The 21149-nt window shown below is 37.0% G+C and overlaps 1 protein-coding gene across 1 annotated transcript; it reads right to left on the bottom strand.

Annotated features, from left to right (window-relative positions):
• Positions 1 to 17730: 17730 nt before the first annotated feature.
• Positions 17731 to 20214, bottom strand: LOC135226147 (uncharacterized). Its single transcript, XM_064265588.1, has one exon. It carries the CDS (start codon positions 20212 to 20214, stop codon positions 17731 to 17733), a length of 2484 nt encoding a protein of 827 aa, XP_064121658.1.
• Positions 20215 to 21149: the final 935 nt, after the last annotated feature.

The raw sequence follows: 21149 nt of genomic DNA, 5'->3' as shown, positions 1-21149 counted from the left end.
ACATAGGTGATAACGAAAGCTGCCTTTGGTATGGTTTTATAATTAAACAAACGTAAATAAGTGTTACGTAATCCAGCGGTAATGGAGATAGGTATGTTGAATGTTTTCGTGTAATATATTGACCATTCATGGATTCATTAAAAAAATAAAAAAAAAATAAAAAAAGACCACGGTTATTTTGTGGAAATCTGTTTAGCTTCATTCTCCAGACTGTGAAGTCCTCTCATACGCGGAAAATCAAGTGAGCTCCGTTTTAATTTTCTCGAAACATGCATAATCAACAGTCGGTTTGTCCTACAGATTGCAAAATAAAAACTACTACTGTGAGGCACAGATTACCATCATAAAATGCAAAAATTACTCTGTGCATGGCAATTCGCAAACATTTCCACATGTTCATGACTTTTCTGTCTTGACTTGTATTATCATATTTAGTGACGCGTGGCTGAGAAAATGATGTATATCACGTTTACTCCTATGATGCAGATCAAAATCAAGATAAGGCAATTTAGTGCAACATACAAAGCCAATTTTTTCTCCAAATGTGACAATGTATGAACGTGGGGAAAACTTCACGAGTGCCTGCAAGTCTAAGTTGAACTTCTTTTAACGATAGCTGCAGAATAAATAAATAAATAAATAAATAAATAAATAAATAAATAAATAAATAAATAAATAAATAAATAAATAAATAAATAAATAAATAAATAAATAAATAGAAAATAAAAAAATTTCAAGAACTAATTTCCTGAGATGCTTTCGCATTTTGAAATTGTAAGTATGGAACAGTGGAATAACAAAATAATCATCCGAGACACGTTTGTCTGGGTTTCTTGTGGTGATTTTTTATTATCTCTCTAGTTGTACGAATTTTTTTTTTTAATTTAAAAGAAATGTTTTCAGATAATTGCTCGGGTGTGATCACTGTAAAATATCGTGGATCAGGAAAACAAAAAGGCATGGCTTGTTAAGATTACCTGAGTATTTCCGTCGTTCACCAAGAACTGGTATCTACACGACAAAACCACCTCAGCGGCCATCAAGGATCACTTCTCTCAATGTGAACAACACCCAGTGTTTAGAGTCTTCGAGGGACACCTTGGACGTTGGAATTATCGGATCGTTTCTAGTTAGTGACCGACCCCCAAGTGTTTTCGGAGGTCGTTATCTAGGACTAATATTTCTTGGGGGTCATTATCTTTAGGATATTTATAGTCTTTTGTTATGTTTTTACGGTAATCTCCAACATGCTTTATTAAACACGCCGCAAAGGTGGATACATACCTGATTAAATTCCTTGGGGGTCACCATCTAGGAGAGATCCGAATGATTTCATTCTTGTAAGTTGAGAACGCTGGCGCTATAGATATTTTTGCATTTTGATGTAATTAACTTATTACTAAAAATGATAGATGAGCAAAGCAAAAAAAAAAAAATATATATATATATATATATATATATATTAAATTCTTTTTACTTCTTTTTACCTTACTTATGAATTAATTAGAACGGGAATGTTTTACTTTACGTAAGTTTTTTCTAACTTCAGTTACATTTAGTCTCTGATGAAGGGAAAGTATTTCCGAAAAGTAAGCAATGAATGTGTTCATCGCTAATCCAAGTTTTTCTTCTTCTTCTTCCTAGCTTAAACCCATTTTTATATGGGGTCGCCATTACGAATGAGTCGTCTCCATCGATTTCTGTCTTGTGCCTCGTTCTCATTTATACCTTTCAATTCCATATCTTCCCTTACACAATCACGCCATCTCTTTCTTGGTCTTCCCTTCTTCCTTCTACCCTGCACTTCCATTTCCATCGTATGTCTTCCAACATGCCGTTCCTCCCTTCGTAAAAGGTGTCCATACCATCGAAGCCTTCCTTCCTGTATTTTCTTCGATATTTCAGCTACCTTTGTTGATCCTCTTATATACTCATTTCTAATCCTATCTTCCCTTGTTACTCCCGACATCCATCTCAACATTTCTCATTTCTGCTACATCCATCTTCTTCTCCTCTGTTTTCCCCCTTCCTCATACTTGCCGTTTCTGTTCCATATAACATTGCTGGTCTGACCACCGTCCTATGGAACTTTCCTTTCAATTTCAGAGGACCTTCTTGTCACAGAGGGCCCCTGATGCAGACCTCCAGTTATTCATCCTGCCTGAATTCGGTGTCTCACTCTTTGGTCCATGCTTCCACTATCCTCCAATACGGACCCTAAGTACTTGAACTTCTGTACTTTCTTTATTTCTTCCCCACCCAATCTTATGCTACTTCCACCGTCCTCAGTAATACTAGAACACATATATTCGGTTTTTGATCTGCTTATTCTCATTCCTCTCTCCTCAAGTGCTGCTCTCCACCTCTCCAACCTCCCCTCCAACTCCTCCTTCCCCTCTGAACACAACACAATGTCATCCGCGTATAATATGCACCATGGCACTGCTTCTCTAACATCCCTGGTCATTACATCCATCACGATGTTGAAGATGAATGGGCTAAGTGCTGACCCCTGGTGTAATCCAACTCCTATCTCAAATCCATCCGTCTCACCAACACTACTCCTCACTCTAGTATACACATTCCTGCATCTCCTGAATAATTCTGACATACTTTTCCGGCACCATCTTCTCCCTCAAACATCTCCATATTTCTTGCCTTGGCACTCGTCATAGGCCTTTTCAAGGTCTATGATATACCAGATGCAGGTCTCGTGTTTTTTCTCTGAATTTCTCCATTAGCTGCCTTATGCAAAATATTCCATCCGTTGTGCCGCTTCCCTTCTTCATAAATCCTAACTGTTCCTTCCCTATTCTAACTTCCTCTCTCAGCCTGCTATCTATGATTCTTTCCAAAATCTTCAACGTGTGAGACATTAGTTTTATACCTCTATAATTACTGCATTTCCTGAACATCACCTTTACCTTTAAATATAGGTATCAATATGCTTTCCCGCCATTCTTCTGGTATCTTTTCCTGTTCGAATATTTTTATCCATCAGATCATACAAGATGTCTACCCCTTCCTCTCCTAAGGCTTTCCAAACTTCGACTGGGATTAAGTCAGGTCCTGTTGCCTTCCCATTTCTCATTCTTTTAAGGCTCGTATCACTTCATCCCTAGATATCCCCATTACCATTATTCCCATGTTTACTTGTCCATCCTCTCTTACAAGTCTTTCATTTTCTTCATTTAGCAGTTGTTCGAAATACTCTTTCCATCTTTTCAGGATGTCTTCTTCCTTTTTTTACGACCGTACCATTCCTATCTTTCATTTGCTTAATATGGGTGATGTCCTTTGTTTCTTTTATTTCTTACTTTTGACAGTTTGAGCATCTTACTCAACCCTTCCTTGGTTTCCAGTTCATTATAAACCTCTTCATATGCCCTTGCCTTAGCTTGAGCTACCACCCTTTTTACTTCTTTGTTTCTTTCTCTTAATCTTTCTCTGTCCTCCTGCAGCTGTGACTCTTCAAATCTCTTCTTTGCCTCCCTTTTTACCTTTCACCACTTCCCCCCACCTCTTCTTCCCACACCGATGCTCTACCTTTCCTCCCATACTATTCCAGATGTTTCCCCTAGTATTTTTCTTCATAATAAAACGCCACTTTCCACGGAACAAACTATGTCTGGTCTTGCTTACTCAATCTTAATCGTATGCACTTCGCTTCTTAACGTTTGCTATAGTCAATTAAGGTTTGCTGCACGCTTCGGTAACACTTAGTTTTTAAAACTTTCCAGGCGTTAATCCTAAGCTCACACTTCTTTTACTTTCCATCTGGATTTCAGACCGGGGTGACCGTTTAAGTGTTGGTGGATCTAGGAAAACAACTCTGCGTTGGGTATTTCTTTCGAAATTACAGTTTCCTGTAGTGTTTGGGTTACTTATTAAGAATTTACTGTTTTTTGGGGGGGTCGACTGTTTAACCCCCAGGGGCTAGTACTAAAACACGGCGAAATACATTTGACGCCCCAATCCTTAGTGGCTGTCGTATTCGCGGGAACGTTCCTTGCAGTCCGTGCGGAGTTATTGCCTAGAATTACCTAAGCTTTCGTAGCAAAATGATAAAACCCAGCAACTTAGCAACAGAATTTAATCAACAGCGATCGAAGCTTCGCTCCGTGATTCCTTCCATGTTAAACTGTTTGATGAAAACTTGACCAAAATCTCGTATTCCCTTTCATCTGTTGCGTTTCCTGATCACCAGAACTACTGAATCACCCACTTATGCTGGTCCACTATAGCAGATTCGCATCATCCGTGCATCTGATTCCGAGGCCAGTCCTTTACGACACTCCTGATTAGCTGTTGATAAGCCAATCACAGGGCTGGAAGCTCTCAGTCTCTCTCGAGAGTTCACATAGGCAGGATGTGTGTTCCACCTCCCCTGAGGGATACGTCTTTCAAAAGTATCCCTCAGGAGAGGTGGAACATACATCCTGCCTATGTGAACTCTTGAGAAAGACTGAGATTTTCCAGCCCTGTGATTGGCTTATCAACAGCCAATCAGGAGCTTCGTAAGGGACTGGCATAGACATCAAATGCACGGTTGTTGTAAATCTACTATAGTATAGTGGTTAGTGTGTCGTGGCATGCCACTCGGATGTCGCAGGTTCGAGCTTTCCCCAGGGCGATGTAAAATCACTGGCTCCGTATCATGATTAGTTACTACTGCAGTGTGGGATCTTTGGAAGCTTGAATTTCAAGTCAATGGCCCCTCTGGTGTGTTTGTTCCATGCGAATAGGTTTCAGCTACTGAAATGATAGGAGGGGTTGATGTTTTGTTCCAGCCGTGACCGGGTTATGGACTGATCTTCGTAGTAAAGGTTGCTGGCAGTGCATTCCCACTGAGTTGGGCTCACTGCAATCTCGCTTTATGTCATTGCTGTATCTTTGTTTTTGTTTTTTGTTTTGTTTTTTAATATCGTTATCCTTTGCTTCTCTATTTCTTTTAACATTCTGGTTTGGTTGTTCTATTGGATCCCTTAGTCATGCAGCATATTACGTTACCAAGTAGTCTAATAATAATAATAATAATAATAATAATAATAATAATAATAATAATAATAATGGGAAAGTAACTCTACAATAGTATGTGTTTGATTTTGGTCATCGAAAACTTTCTGTTCTATATATTTTAAATAATAAAATCAAACTGACATACTATTGTGGATTTACTTTTCCATTTTATTGACTCATATAATTATGGGTTTTCTTCAGTTTGCCATAAATGCCAGAATTACGTGATCACTCTGAGGGAGGAAAGAGGAACCATTATAATTTATGGAACAGTGTCTCCTTATTTCCGTCTATCCTTGTTAATGTCGTATTTACAGAGTAAATAAAGTAAAAACACTCTCTCCTGACAATATGTACCAGTGTGTCCACGAGTGTGTGAGGGGAATACAGATTTTCGGTTCACATAAGTTTTTGACGCTTGTCATACAAAGCCCGGCTGTAACTTTTATTCCCCATGTCCTCCTCGACTTTCTATGGTGTTACTGTACGTTTGAGAGAGAGAGAGAGAGAGAGAGAGAACTGTCCCGTATTCCAAACAGCAGGTATTTGTTTTTTTTTTTTTTAAATACTACGTATAAGCTTCGTCATTTTGATCGTATTTGCTATTTTGTAATCGAAGAGAGAGAGAGAGAGAGGCATAAGCTATGAAACTGTCCCGTATGCCTAACAGCCGTTATTTGTTTTTGTTTTTATCGTTCATAAAGACTATGAGCTTCATCTTGATCGTATATTCTACTATTGCGGCTGGAAATATACCAACATAATATCATTTAATAAATTAATTCCACACGCGACCTTCACTTCTTGAAAAATATAAACGTACTCCATTTTGCATGTCCTCCAGTATAGCACAAATCATTTCTCTCTCTCTCTCTCTCTCTCTCTCTCTCTCTCTCTCTCTCTCTCTCTCTCTCTCTCTCTCTGCTTACTCTGAATGCGCTGATACTTTCAGCATTTTCATTAACCTCAGCCTTACCTCTCCCAGCGACCAATATTTTATTTGTCTGTAATCAACGTTTGATGAGAGCGGGAAGCCTTTTCCCACTGCACCACCAACTTCATGATTAAGGTTGGCATTAAAAGAGCTTCACTGTAATCAGAGCCGTGTGTTTTATCAATGCTATAGTTACCGACAGCGAAATTCCATCGGTGGATACATTTTGGTTCCAATTAAGGTACTCGATTGATTTAGCTCAGGTAGTGTTCACGGGTAATTTATTTTCATTCACGTTAATTAGAGCGTGGGCAGTAATCAATGTAAAGAAAACAGCTATTCATGCTGAGAGAGAGAGAGAGAGAGATTTAGGGCGTGGATATAAACATGGAACAATCCGATGTTTATCGGTCTCTTGGGAAGACTACTCTCTCTCTCTCTCTCTCTCTCTCTCTCTCTCTCTCTCTCTCTCTCTCTTTCTGATGAGGGGAACTCTATAAAAAGAAAAGCCTGAGAATAAATCTAGAGAATTAAGATAGTGGGAAAAAAGGAAAAGCGAGATAAAATGGGAAACGAATGCTTATCAACTGGCGAGGACTTTTCAGTTAAGATATGTCTTATCGCTTCATTGCAGAAAAAAAATCATGCGAACGACTGCCGCGAGATTATCGTTATATAATAATTAATTTGTAAAATACTTATTGAAAGGATGTGATGCGATTTATCTAGCCGATGAAAGTAAAAATCGGAATAGAATTTTTGATTCGTTATGGCAATCATCCATTCAAATTTGTTGGGATCTCATTTAGAAAAAAATAGGTTATAGTTTATTAAGAATAAAAATCCAATGAAGTAAAACTTCCAATTACAATGGAAAGACAACTTCGTCGAGAAATGTCACATAAAAAAATTTACTGAAAAACATGTTATTCATGAGTTACTATAGAACGATTAATATCCCAATATTTTTCAACGGAGTTGTTGGTGTTATATTTTCTCTTTCTCAAGGGTGAAAATGTTCATGGTATTCAACAAGTATTCTTTCAAACAATATATATATATATATATATATATATATATATATATATATATATATATATATATATTATATGTTTATATATATATACTACATACATATATACATACATACATATGCATATACATATATATATATATATATATATATATATATATATATATATATATATATAGACTGGTAAAAATGTTCTGTAACAACAGAATTCCATCTAATAAAAGGAGCCCATAAAAACACCAAAATACAGAGAAAAAGTACTATATTTCAGAGACTGCGTTCTCCCTCTTCAGGTAGATGAATAAGAAAAAGTTTACAGAAAAGGTGGTATTTATACCAAGAGGTCCATCCACAAACAAGCCATTTTAAGTCACCCCGCTGATAATCTTCCTTTAATCTTCTTAAGGGTTGGTTGAATGAAGACGTTGTCGATCGTGTCCGAAATCCATGCTCCTTTTGAGATGGTTCATTACCTGCCCTCCCTGTTTTATTAAGGGCCGATTCCCATCAATTTGACTCTTGTACCGGCAGTTGCTGCTATAAATTACACGTGACAAATTCCAGTTTATTCTATGGTTATGTTTCATTTATGGTTGAAAATAGATGATTCTGTTGTCCATACCTAACTGACCGTTTTGTGTTGTATTAATCTCTGGGGAAGGGATTACCTGGGGAAGGGATTTACAGGAATAAATCCCTTCCCCAGAGATTAATACAACACGAAACGGTCAGTTAGGTATGGACAACAGAACTCGGCTATTTCAACCATATAAATGAACATAACCATAGAATAAACTGGAATTTTGTCACGTGTAATTTATAGCAGCAACTGCCGGTACAAGAGTCAAATGATGGAATCGGCCCTTAATAAAGAGAGGCAGGTAATGAACATCTCAAAAGGAGCATGGATTTCGGACACGATCGACAACGTCTTCATTCAACCAATCCATTAAGAAGATTAAAGGAAGATTATCAGCGGGTGACTTAAAATGGCTTGTTTGTGGATGGACCTCTTGGTATAAATACCAACCTTTTCCCCCTGTCAAACTTTTCTTATTTCATCTAACCTGAAGAGGGAGACAGCAGTCTCTGAAAATCATAGTACCTTTTCTCTGTTATTTTGGTTGTTTTTATGGGCTCCTTTTATTAGATATATATATGTATCCTATATATATTATTTATCTATATATATATAGAGTTATATTCTATCTATATATATATATATTATATAAAGTTTATATATGGCCCTTAGGTGAGCTGTGAGCGATGGCACCATTATCGGATCAGGATAAGAATGCTATCTATTGTGCTTATCTTGTAATTTATGAAAGGATGTTCTGTTGGACAAAGGTTGCATGTCTTTGATGTCTCTGTTTCTGTCTCTCTAGAAAATAAGCAGACTAGCGTGTCCGAAGGTCGGCTCATAAAGGGAAAAATCGTTGCGATATGTTTATATATATATATATATATATATATCATATATATATATATATATATATATATATATATATATATATATGACTGGTAAAAGTGTTCTGTAACAACAGAATTCCATCTAATAAAAGGAGCCCATAAAAACCACCACAATGTAGAGAGAAAAGTACTATATTTCAGAGACTGCTGTCTCTCTCTTCGGTATAATACCTGAAAGAGAGAGACAGCAGTCTCTGAAATATAGTACTTTTTCCCCTCTCTACATTGTGGTGTTTTTATGGGCTCCTTTTATTAGATATATATATATATATGCAATATGTAGTGTATGTATATATATATAATTATAATATATTATAATATATATTATATATATAATATATATATATATTAATATATATATATATATAAATATATCTATCTATATATTATATATATATATTCTATATATATATATATAGATATATATATATATATATATTATATATATATATGCATATGTATGTATGTATACACACACACACACACACACACAACACACACACATATATATATATAATATATATATATATATATATATATATATATATATATTTATATATAAACATATACGCAACGATTTTTCCCTTTATGAGCCAACCTTCGGACACGCTAGTCTGCCTTATTTTCTAGAGAGACAGAAACAGAGACCATCAAAGACATGCAACCTTTGTCCAACAGAACATCCTTTCATAAATTACAAGATAAGCACAATAATATCTCATTCATTATCCTGATAATGGTGCCATCGCTCACAGCTCACCAAGGCCATATATATATATTTCTTTCGTTCCCTTTCCTCTGGGATCTGATTCTGTGTTGTCTATAATAATCCTATTAGGTCTGTTTCATGGGACTTTCTTCTCTGAGTGGTAGAATAGGTTGTCACATTATACAGTAATTCTTATACATAATTAAATTTTCCATACTCATACGCTTATTATTTTTAACGGAGCATATTCAGTTCCTTTCTTTATTTATAGTACTTTGGATAACACCACATTTATTCATCTGTGGTATAATTCAACTAAAAGGGGCCATAGGTAAATCAGAAATTTTCTAAACTCTTTGATAAGTTCAGTTTGTCCAATTTTCCATTCCTTACAAAATACTGCTTCCGGTGATAAGGTCAAACTTTGACGCATCTGAAATCTTTTCGTCCGTTGCTGTTGAGAATGTCACAGCGACTGACATCGTAGCTTCTAGGCAAAAGACAACTGACTGTAAGTTACTTATAATTCTTATAAAACACCCCTTTTATTATTATTATTATTTTTTTTTTTTTGTCTTCTTTCCCCCGTTTTCCTGCCATTCATGCCTGCTGTCATAATTGTTATTTGTTGTTTTGCTTCCTCTCTCATCTGTTATCTTCTCGTATCTCTATAGCCTTCAATATTTAAAAAGAAAGAGCAAACATAGAATGTTAATCCGCTAATAGCGTCTTACTTCCTAGGGAGGTACATTTCCACATTCCACAAATGGCTAATCTGCTAAACTCACACTCGACAAAAACCATTGCTATCATTCCAGACATGCAAAGTCCGCCTGGCCTTTATTTCATTCCTGGAGGTGCGTTTGCAACCTCTTGATCTTAAGGGAAGATGTTCTCGGGACGGAGAGCTATAACTGCATTCCCGGAGGTGCTTCATCTGGACGGTATTTTATTCCAAGTTGATGATGGCCGTTAAACTGCGATTCCTTGCTGGAACTTTAGATTCCATTAGCGATTTACTGCCAATGTCTTGCGTCTGTGCTATTAAAACTACTTACTCAATAAATCTTTTGTATTTGGATCAGCATAAGCTCTAATAGTAGATTTATTATTATTAATCAAAATCTCATAAACAAACAGTCAAACCACTTTTATACGTATGAATAATAAAAATATGAACGAAAAACAAATTCTGAAAGAAAATCTCAATCCTTTATGATTTAGCTATACTGAATCGAATGAATGATAAATAAATAAATATTTATTTCAAGAGATGAAGATGGCTCTATCTAGCCCCTATGGGCATGCACGGCATTTGACCTCGTTTTAATCTCATCTGGAAGGTTGAAGAATGAACTTCCCTGAACTCTTATGAAATTTCTTTCGAGTATTTCAACTCTCGTTCAATATTTTGTGTAAGATTAACTTAGCTTTTAAATTTTGCAAAACTTCTTTAGAATTTTAAGCTATTCAGTCAGGGACTATTTTTAAGAATGCTTTACTTAGGCTTGTTAATTTCAACATCCATTTCACGCATGAATTGCTATTAATCTTTGGGAACTGGAGCAATTATTCTTTTATAAGACATTATTTAATTACTGTCATTATTCCTTGCGTTCTCGTGTTTCTTATATTACATGAAGGCGTTGAGTTATAATTTTATCATGTATATATATATATATATATATATATATATATATATATATATATATATATATATGTATATATGCACACACACACACACACACACAATATATATATATATATATATATATATATATATATATATATATATATATATATATATATATATATGTGTATATATATATACATATATGTATATGTGGATATATATATATATATATATATATATATATATGTATATATATGTATATATATATATTGTATATATGCATATATACGTATATATATATATATATATATATATATATATATATATATATATAAATTGTGTTTTATGACAGAGAGAGAGAGAGAGAGAGAGAGAGAGAGAGAGAGAGAGAGAGAGAGTACCTCTTAAAATAAATCACCTGAATATTACAAGCCTACTGTCATGATATATGTATATTATCATATAATTTAGGTGTGTAAGCGTGTGTATCTGTGCACGCTTGAGTGTGCGCGCATGTGCTCACTTCTTGTACTGAGTAAGGTATTCACGCGCATCAAATTCCAATTTCGGAAATAAAATTAAACGGCCAGTGCTCGAGAACGTAGAACGGCGAACAAAATAAGAAGATGAACGGGAATAAGAAGGACCATAACCAGCCCAAAGATATGCAAAGGGAATAACCAAAAGTCTGGAGGACCCGAATCCTCCTCTCTGGCGAAACTGCTTCAACGACGTCCTGGGTTCTGAAGGGATCTGCAGAGGGAGACATTTACCCTAATTGGGCCCGGCGATTGTGGCCCTTTGTCCTTTGCTCTGCTGATGGACATCCGAGGGGGGATTGCTGGCATGGCGTTTGTTTACCCAAGTAGGTGTCTTGGCAGTTGGGGCGATTTTTTTTTGCCTCTGTTGGTTCTCATTCGTGCCCTGCCCAAATTTGGGGGCACTTTGTCATGAAGTGGCCATTGTTTTTTTTTTTTCTTATTTATGTCTATATTTCTTCATTATTCAACTATGTTTCTGTCTGCTTCGCTGTTCTCTGTAATGGAACGGCTACTGTTTTTTCTTTGTCTATATTTTTTCATTATTTGACAAAGTTGATGTCTACTTCGCCCTTGCTTTTTTTAAGTTTTCTGTAAAAGAAAAATATTGACATGGCTTTGTCTGTCGGTCCGCACTTTTTTGTTATTTGTCCTCAAATCTCAAAAATTACTATGGCTAGAGGGCTGCAAATTGGTATGTCGATCATCCATCCTCCAATCATCAACCATGCCAAATTGCAGCTATCTAGCCTCAGTAGCTTTTACTTTATTTAAGGTTAAAGTTAGCCATAATCGCGCGTCCAGCGACGCTATAAAACAGGCCACCACCGAGACGTGATAAAAAGCTTCATGGGCCACGGGTCACACAGCATTGTACACTATACAGAAAACTTGATTACGTCGAAGTTTTTTGCTTGCTTTAATGATGAGTCGAGCTTTTGTTGGCACGGCGTATGGAGACGGGATTGTGGCAGTGAATAAGAGGGCTTCTGTAGACCTCTGGGATCGCACCTCGGCTTTCACAGAGACCCTCTCGGCTGTCGCTTCATTTTCCTCCATTTTCTGTTCTGTGGAAGATTTTTTGACAAATACAATAGTGGACGAATGAATGTGAAATATGATCATTCTTGGGTAATTCATATCCAACACGCTAAAATCGCATTTATTTTAACAGAGAGTTAAATGAAAACAGAAAAGTATTTAAATGTTAGGTGACGTAAATCTAGTTTGTTCCTTTTGTTAAAGACATAAAGATATTCTTAGAGAGAGAGAGAGAGAGAGAGAGAGAGAGAGAGAGAGAGAGAGAGAGAGAGAGAGAGAGAGAGAGAGAGAGAGTTCCTAGATACCTATCAAAGGCATATTATTCCCAGAGTGAAGCTAATCCTTGACGTCGAATTCAGCATGGCAGGTTGGTTCATGCGCAGACTGAATCTAGATAAATATTCAAATAAATACTTGGACGAAGAATAATCAGGTTGAAACTGAGGGACAAGAAGTGGGTACGTTTGCCCATCGTGCATGAATGTTCCCGAGGAAAGAATTCATTAATACTAAGAAAGCTGTTGGAGATGGGGAGATCAACACGTGTCGACAAAGCTAGCGAAGGAAAAATAGTAAGCGAGGAAAATTGGTAGTAGGAGGTACAATACGTATTATATTTCATATTACTGAGGTCCCAAGCAAACAAAATATTTAAACCCAATCGGTTGAGCGCTCATCTCTATTGAGAAATTATCCAAAAGGGCATTTCTTTATCATTCTTTTTTTTTTAACTGGCAACAAATGTTTTGTCTTAAACTATGCTTCTATACTTCATTATGATCTCTGATGCTTGTAGGAATGGGCAAATCAATTTAGTCTCTCTCTCTCTCTCTCTCTCTCTCTCTCTCTCTCTCTCTCTCTCTCGCTTTTTCAAAGCTTGACATATATGTAGAGAGATTTCTCACGTGTTGTGCGGTGTTTCGGTAGATAAAAGAAATAGTAGGCAACATCTGATGAAATTGTCAAGTACAAGTATTTTCCTTGGTTATTTACTTACATCTTATATTTATTTTATTTAATTTATCATCTTTTCCTTGTTGAAGAGATCGTAATAAACTAACCTGGGTAAAAAAAAAAAACGAAGCTCAGTGAAATAAATAAAAAAAAAATTTCTTTGTGTGCGAAGCCAAACCCGTGTTGTTGAGAGAACCATTAGGATAAGTTCCTTTTGGTCGTCCTTCAAAGGAATTAACCTATATATCGCTACTGCTATAGTAGATTCACATCAACCGTGCACCTGATGTCTAGGCCAGTCCCTTACGATGCTCCTGATTGGCTGTTGATAAGCCAATCACAGGGCTGGAAACTCTCAGTCTCTCGAGAGAGTTCATATAGTCAGGATGTATATTCCACCTCTCCTGATGGATACGTCTTTCCCTCAGGAGAGGTGAAAGATACATCCTGCTCATGTGACCTCTCGAGAGAGACTGAGAGTTTCCAGCCCTGTGATTGGCTTATCAACAGCCAATCAGGAGCGTGGTAGGGGACTCGCCTAGACATCAGGTGCACGGTTGATGTGAATCTACTATAGTGAAAATAATTTCTACTTCGTATTCCGATACCGAGTCTATTGAAATACAATTCGCGTCCGCCGCAAAGTCAGGAAATGCTTCGGAAGTACCTCTTGAAGAGATAAATTCCTTTCTGATATCCGAGAACTCACTCCGGCTTCCGGTATGGAGTGAATTTTAAGGAGGCCGAGTGGGAATGGATTTCGGAGACCAAAGATTAGCCTATTTGCTTCATCGACGCCACTCGGTTTCTGGTGAGTTCCAAAGGCTCGTGAGCTTTCCATAAAAAAACATCAACTTGACCAGTTTTTCTTAGACTTTCTTGTGCAGCGGACCCCTTTTATGATGATTTCCCTCTTGGGCTTAAGTGTTTTCAGGGTATAATATATAGTACTAAACTTGCTACTGTATTATTATCGATGGCTTATCTTCAACATAAATGTTCACATTTTACTTAAAATAACTTTCACAGCATCATCAAGTTTGCAATTTTGCACACAAATTTTAGTGAGCTTAACAGCAACTCCTCCTCCTCGCATTATCCTGAGGACCCCTTGGAATATTCCACGCATCCCTGGGGGTCCGCGGACCACACTTTAAGAAACGCTGAACTAGACCTATAAATGAACGTGCGTGGAAGGAGGAACTTTTTCTTATCACAAATATTTGAAAGGAATCATCGCAGAGAAGCTGAAAACCTTTTGTACAGTTGGAGTTTCTTCTCTTTGAGGGCTACTGTCCTTTGATGCTGCTAGGAATTAAAAATTAAATTGAAATTAGAGAAGTTCATTGATATACATCAAAATGTTTGTTTTTTTCCTGGAAATTTTCGGATTATGTTGGTGTGTGTAACAGCAAACTGCTACACCCACCAACATAATTCAAAAGATTCCAGGTAAAAAAAAAATATAATAAAAAGATATATACTCGTAAATAAATAAATAAATTGTAATGAAAGTCCAATATTTTACGTGAGAAGAATTTTAAACCAATTTATGTAATAGCAAATGCCAAGTTCTAAAATAAATTTTATACAACTCAGAGGCTGATAAAATACTATAGCTGTTAGGAGACTTTGCCCCAATAACAGCTACATTAACGATAGTAAAAATTGTTGTTGTTTAAGAGATTTGCCTTTTAAGGAGGAAGTTTCGTCTGAAAAATTGCTGGGAGAATAAACAACGAAATATAATGCGTAGAAATATAATATGATTGATGAACGTGAGGTTTTCATGAGGGACTTTTACACAAGAATGATCCGCCCACATCATCAGAATGAAGCCGTCTCGCTACAAACGAGGCTTTCAATGAAAATAATGTAATTATTGAAATGTAATTGTATTTTCATAATAAATGATAAAAAAAGTGAAAACAAACGCGATTCTTTCTTTTGCTATGGCGTCTGAACAGATGAGATGAGGAACTTTTATTTCTCAGGAAATCGTTGCTCTTCCATCCGTTCCATGATTATCAAGTTTTCGATAACCTAAGAAACCGGATGTGCTTCTGTGTTTTGACTCTGCACGGGTATTTCCGAACGGGAAAGGGCCTATGTTCCCCTGGTTCTATGTTCCCTGGGTCCTATGTTCCCCTGGGTCCTATGTTCCACTGGGTCCTGTGTTCCCCTGGGTCCTATATTATCTGGGTCCAATGTTCCCTGGGTCCCATGTTACCTGGGTCCTATGTTCCTCTGGATCCTATGTTATCTGGGTCCAATGTTCCCTGGGTCCCATGTTACTGGTTCCCCTATGTTTACTTGGGGCCTATGTCCCCCGGGTTCCTATGTTCCCTCCGCCGGGTCCTATGTTCCCCCGGGGACCTATGTTATACCCTGGGGCCTTATGTTCCCTGGGGTCCCAGTTAACCCTGGGTCCTATGTTCCAGGGTGGGTCCTATGTTCACCCTGGGGCTGGGGCCCTATCCCCCTGGGTTCCCCCCTGTACCTGGGTCCCTATGTTCCCTGGGGGGTCCTGTTCCCTGGGTCCATGGTTACCCGGGGCCTATGTTAACCTGGGGACCTCTGTTACCTGGGGCCTATGTTCCCTGGATCCTATGTTCCCTGGGTCCTATGTTCCCTGGGTCCTATGTTACCTGGGGCCTATGTTCCCCCCGGTCCTATGTTCCCTGGGTCCTATGTTACCTGGGACCTCTTACCTGGGGCCTATGTTCCCCCCTGGGGCCTATGTTCCCTGGGTCCCTGTTACCTGGGGGTTCCCTATGTTCCCCCCGGGCCCTATGTTCCTGTCCTATTTTACCTGGGGCCTATGTTCCCCACCAGTCCTATGTTCCCGGGGGTGGGTCCCATGTTACCCTGGGCCTATTTGTTCCCCCCGGTCCTATGTTCCTGGGTCCCTATGTTTACCTGGGACTCTGTTACCTGGGGCCTATGTTCCCCCGGTCCTATGTTCCCTGGGTCCTATGTTACCTGGGGCCTATGTTCCCCCCGGTCCTATGTTCCCTGGGTCCTATGTTACCTGGGGCCTATGTTCATTCCGGTCCTATGTTCCCTGGGTCCTATGTCTCGAAAAATTTACTACGTAATTGGAAAATTAATACAAAGAGTAATTTTCTTATTTTAATGAAACCTTCATAAAATTATGAACTTGAATAAGATATAATAAAATGGTTTCATGTATAGCTGCTCAAATTAAACCCAATGCTGTTGTTGCTGCTGTCGAAGATGATCGCCTTAAATGGATGTCAAAGCGATGGTCAAGCATCTCCAACTTCCAATTACCATTCTCAAGAACCCCTAGACAAATATAAAATACCAAATCTCAGTTACACTTCAAAATGGTAATTTAAACTATCGAAATCACTAATAAATTATTTAAACACAGGAATGCCATTCAAATATATGTATTGCATCAATAATGGATTTCACTTAACACTATCAAATAATAATTACCTACTTTGCGTATTAAGTATATTACTTGTATACAACAAGCCAAATTTACAGTAAGGCCGAACGAATAACCACCTAAGTAGTAAAAACAACGAATGTAAATAAACGGCTAGCTAACATAAAAGTGGCAAATGAGAAGATACCAAAATATAATACAACACTTAAATGATCTAACCAGCACAAAGTAACTGAAGATAAAATGAATCTCTTAACTATGACTGGGAAGTTATAATATGGCAATCCCATAAAAAGTGTAAATGATATAAATATTATCCAAGGGTATATTTATTTGTGGGGGCTAAAAAAGCAAAGCAAGGGACTTTCATTATTAAATGAACTATGGATTATAAATCATGAAATTTAAATGACCTTTAAAAATGATGACGTACCTCACAACCCATACTGTCCGTGTATGCTGTTTGTAAATGCAACAAATCACAATCGCCGTGCTGGCTCTTGATAAGGCTTCCAAGTAGAAGGTAACATAAGATGCGGATCCATGGTACCGATCACTTATTTTTTCACCATGACGATAAAGAGGTAAGTAAATCCAATGTTGCCACTGGTGAAAATGGCTAAGAACTACCTTCATTTTCATTAAAAGCCGTCCACTTCTCCTTTCTGTAAGAAATGTATAACGAGCAGCCAATCTCTTCAACGACCCAAACCATCTTAATTTTTAACAGGTTATTAAGGAATTCTCATCATTTTATGTAAACAAAAAATATTTAAATACTAAAAATGCAATTTAAAAATAAAACAATCATTTACAAACTTACCAAATTACCATATTAAAAAAAGAAACAGAAAACAAAAAATAACTTAGTGTTATTTTTTCAACACTCCCGGGGAAGAAATCAAATTTTACATAAGAATTATGTAAATTTGATCAAATAAAGAAAAAAAAATATAATTAGTCTGAAATATCATCGTTTAGAATGTTTTTGAATTTTTGATTGAGTTCTGTATCATATGCTTGGTCATTTTGACTACGCTCTCAACCAATCCTCCAAGCTGGCTGCAACCCTTATAGTACTGCTGAAAATGGACTTTCTCAACGTTATTATCAGTTAAATACTGAACAGTCTCAGCATCCTTCAGGAAATCCTGAACAATATTGGCTCCTGCTACTATTTGCGTACCCAAATCACTTACTATAAACTGAGGGACTCCATATTCAAAAGAATGCAGTGACAAAGCACGCAAAAATTCTTCCACTGTCATATCCATACAGATCTTAAGATTAACTGCTCGTGTGAACATGCATGAAATAACAAGGATCCAAACCTTGACTTTATCTTTCCCTTGTCTCACATAAAATGGACCACAATAATCAAGGTATACATTACCAAAGGGTTTATCAGATGGACTCAATCTAAATTCCCTATAGGCTGATTGATTAAGTTTGACAGGTCTTTGGTTATATCTCCGGCATACAACACATTCCTTCAGAATCCTCTTAACTGTAGAGAAGAATTTTGGTATCCAGAATTTCCTACGTAATTCTGTCAAAAGGGCATAGCAACCAGCATGTTTCAAAAGCAAATGTTCATCCAATATAATAAGTTTTGTTAGAGTACTCTCTCTTGATAAAAGAATAGGATAAGTTTGGTTGGTTACACTGCGCCTCTCATTAAATTTACAATTCACTCTTATTAAATTATTAGTGTCTGGATACAAATTCAATTGTGATATCAAATTAGGCATAGCCATCTTGGTTTTAGAGTTGCTACTTAAATAGTCAATAACATCTGGAAAATTTATTTGTTGATCCCTAGAGATGATTTGAGTCAAAGCCATAGAGCGGAGGTCCTTCTTATCAAAGCTATGTGACTTGTTTATAAACCCTTTCCATCGATGCCAGCATTCCAGAACTTTCGCAAGTATAGATATCAACTTATCCATATTTGAGTATCTATCTAGAGGTATTAAGTGCTCTAATTTTACAGTTTGGCTTTCTTTTACACTGGTTGATGCACTATATGCCTCAATGGTTTCTAAATTCTCGACCATTGGTATCTTAAAACCTAAAATGTCACTTTTACTAGCTTGATCGAGATCACGTATATTGGGACCCTTATGGTAATTAGACTTCATTAAACTTTTGAATGACAGACATCGTGTAATTTTATCAGCTGGGTTGTCCATTCCACTCACGAATGAGAATCCAACACTTCTCCCCTCACATAGCTTTGTTATATGATTCAGTTTGTTCATTACGAACACTGACCTTTTCTGCATTTTATCAAACTTATGAGAAAAGGACTTAAGCCACGACAGGGCAACAAAACTATCTGAGAATAGCTCCAAGTCAACTATTTTGATGGGCACCAGGCACTGTGTGCCACTCAGTTCATTATAGGTATCCAACAAAACCTCTGTACCCAAACAAATAGCCTGTAATTCGAGTGAAGGAATGGACTTTTCATGCAATTTGGGTCCAATGAGTCTGTTTTTCGCTAATACAAAGCTTCTTTCACCACTTCTCATATTGCATAAATATACAACAACTCCATAAATTCTTTTGCTAGCATCAACATAAGCCTCAAGTTTATATTCATCTGTCCTTTCACCAACACATCTCTGAAGCTCAAAAACAGGACCAGAATTTACTTGATTTGCAATATTTCTCCATTCCTTTTGTTGAAAGTCTCTGAGTTGTGCATCCCATCCGAGCGTTCTCTCACATTGTAAGTCCTGCATAAAAAGTCTAGCTCTGTTAAGAAGAGGACCATTTATGTTGAAAACATCATAATTAGATGCAATGGATCGCAAAATTTCCCTCTTTGTAGTAGCCTTCTCATCAAGGCACAAGCTCCTGTTTGAAATTGTATCACTCCTACGATTCCAGATCATCCCAAGTAATTTCACCTCCATCTCAGATTTCTTGCATCCTACATCCGATTGCATATTTTCTCCATCAATTTTATCTTGTAGTGTATAATCATTAGAAAACATCTGCTGTAGTTCAATTTTGTAAGGACTAAAAACATCCTGTAAAATCTCATACATCCAATTCAAGGTTTCGGATGATTCACAAGTAAATCCACCATTGTCCATATAGAAGAGCTGATACATTATCCATTTTGCATTTCTTAGTCTAGGATTATCATTCTTGCTATCCAGTACTAAAATTTTGAAAAGAGCCAACATCAAAATTGTAGGACTGCATCGAAGTCCAAAAGGAAGACGAACATTTTTGTAGGCAATTATAGAGAAATCCCCTTTCTTAACATTCTTATACCACAAAAAGAGTAACTTCTGCTGATCAAGCTCACTGAGTGCTATTTGATTGAATGCTTTCTTAATATCGAAGATCAGTAATTTAGATCCGAATCTCAAATGAAGCATTGCAGACGTTATCTTCTGATTGAGTGATGGGCCAGCATACATAGCCTGATTATGATTGACCGTCATCACACTGGACCTGCTAGGTTCACAAACATTGGACAGGAAAACAACTCTGCATTTTGTTGTTTCCCGATCCAGTCTAAAGACTCCCATGTGTGCTAAGAAACTGCACTCAGGATGCTCATCCATGTACCTTTCTAGATTTGGTATTCTTTCAATTATTCCAAGTTTTTCTTATTCTTTAAAATTTTCATTCATAAGTTCCAAATTTGCCGTGTTCCTTTGTAATTTTCTCGTGTTGGATCTCAATACTGCCTTTGCAAGGTTGAAATTCCGTCCAAGCAAATGACAGCTCTTTTCATTCCATAGAAGAGGCATCTCTAGCCTTCCTTCCTCGTTTCTCCTTGCGTTATCAAGGGTAAATTTAATCAAATTTTCATTACAATCTGACATCAAGTTTCCATCTTCATGGTCTGGTTCACAAATAGATTTCTCATACACAGACCGCAGCATCTCATCAGTTGCATGTCTCAGCTCTGATTCTTCAATCATACCTTTTTCATTTAGAATAGCGAAGTTAGCTTGAACCTCCACCTCGCATTGCTAACTTAAGCCACTTGGCTCACCCATAGAACTACCAAATCCAATATACTGGCAGCATTCATCTATGCCATCAAATACAGGGGATTTGTTTCCATTTAACTCACATGTTTCCTCATAATCGACAACAGAGCAGGAATGCTCTGGACACCGAGAACAAGAAAAATCCTTTGAAAGATAAGGTAGATTCTGTTTTGGCAAATCTTGACATTACCCATTAACATCACTCCTGCCGCTGATCCCAAATAAACAGATGGGTGATCATTGCCAAATTTTACAGAAAAATCCAATAAATAATGGGCGTCATTTGTACCAAGTATCAAGTCAATGTCCTTTATTTTATCACTACCATCAGTCAAATATTTATCAGCTAATTTGAAGCCTTTTTTAGCAAAGGCCCT

The sequence above is a fragment of the Macrobrachium nipponense genome, chromosome 14, assembly GCF_015104395.2.
Source record: "Macrobrachium nipponense isolate FS-2020 chromosome 14, ASM1510439v2, whole genome shotgun sequence".
Classification (NCBI taxonomy): domain Eukaryota; kingdom Metazoa; phylum Arthropoda; class Malacostraca; order Decapoda; family Palaemonidae; genus Macrobrachium; species Macrobrachium nipponense.
The sequence above is the reverse complement of the archived record's forward strand: the minus strand, read 5'-3'. Positions and strand labels throughout refer to the sequence as shown.

Coding starts and splice junctions, on each gene's coding strand:
- LOC135226147 (XM_064265588.1), bottom strand. CDS start 20,214: ATGACGGTCAATCATAATCAGGCTATGTATGCTGGCCCATCACTCAAT.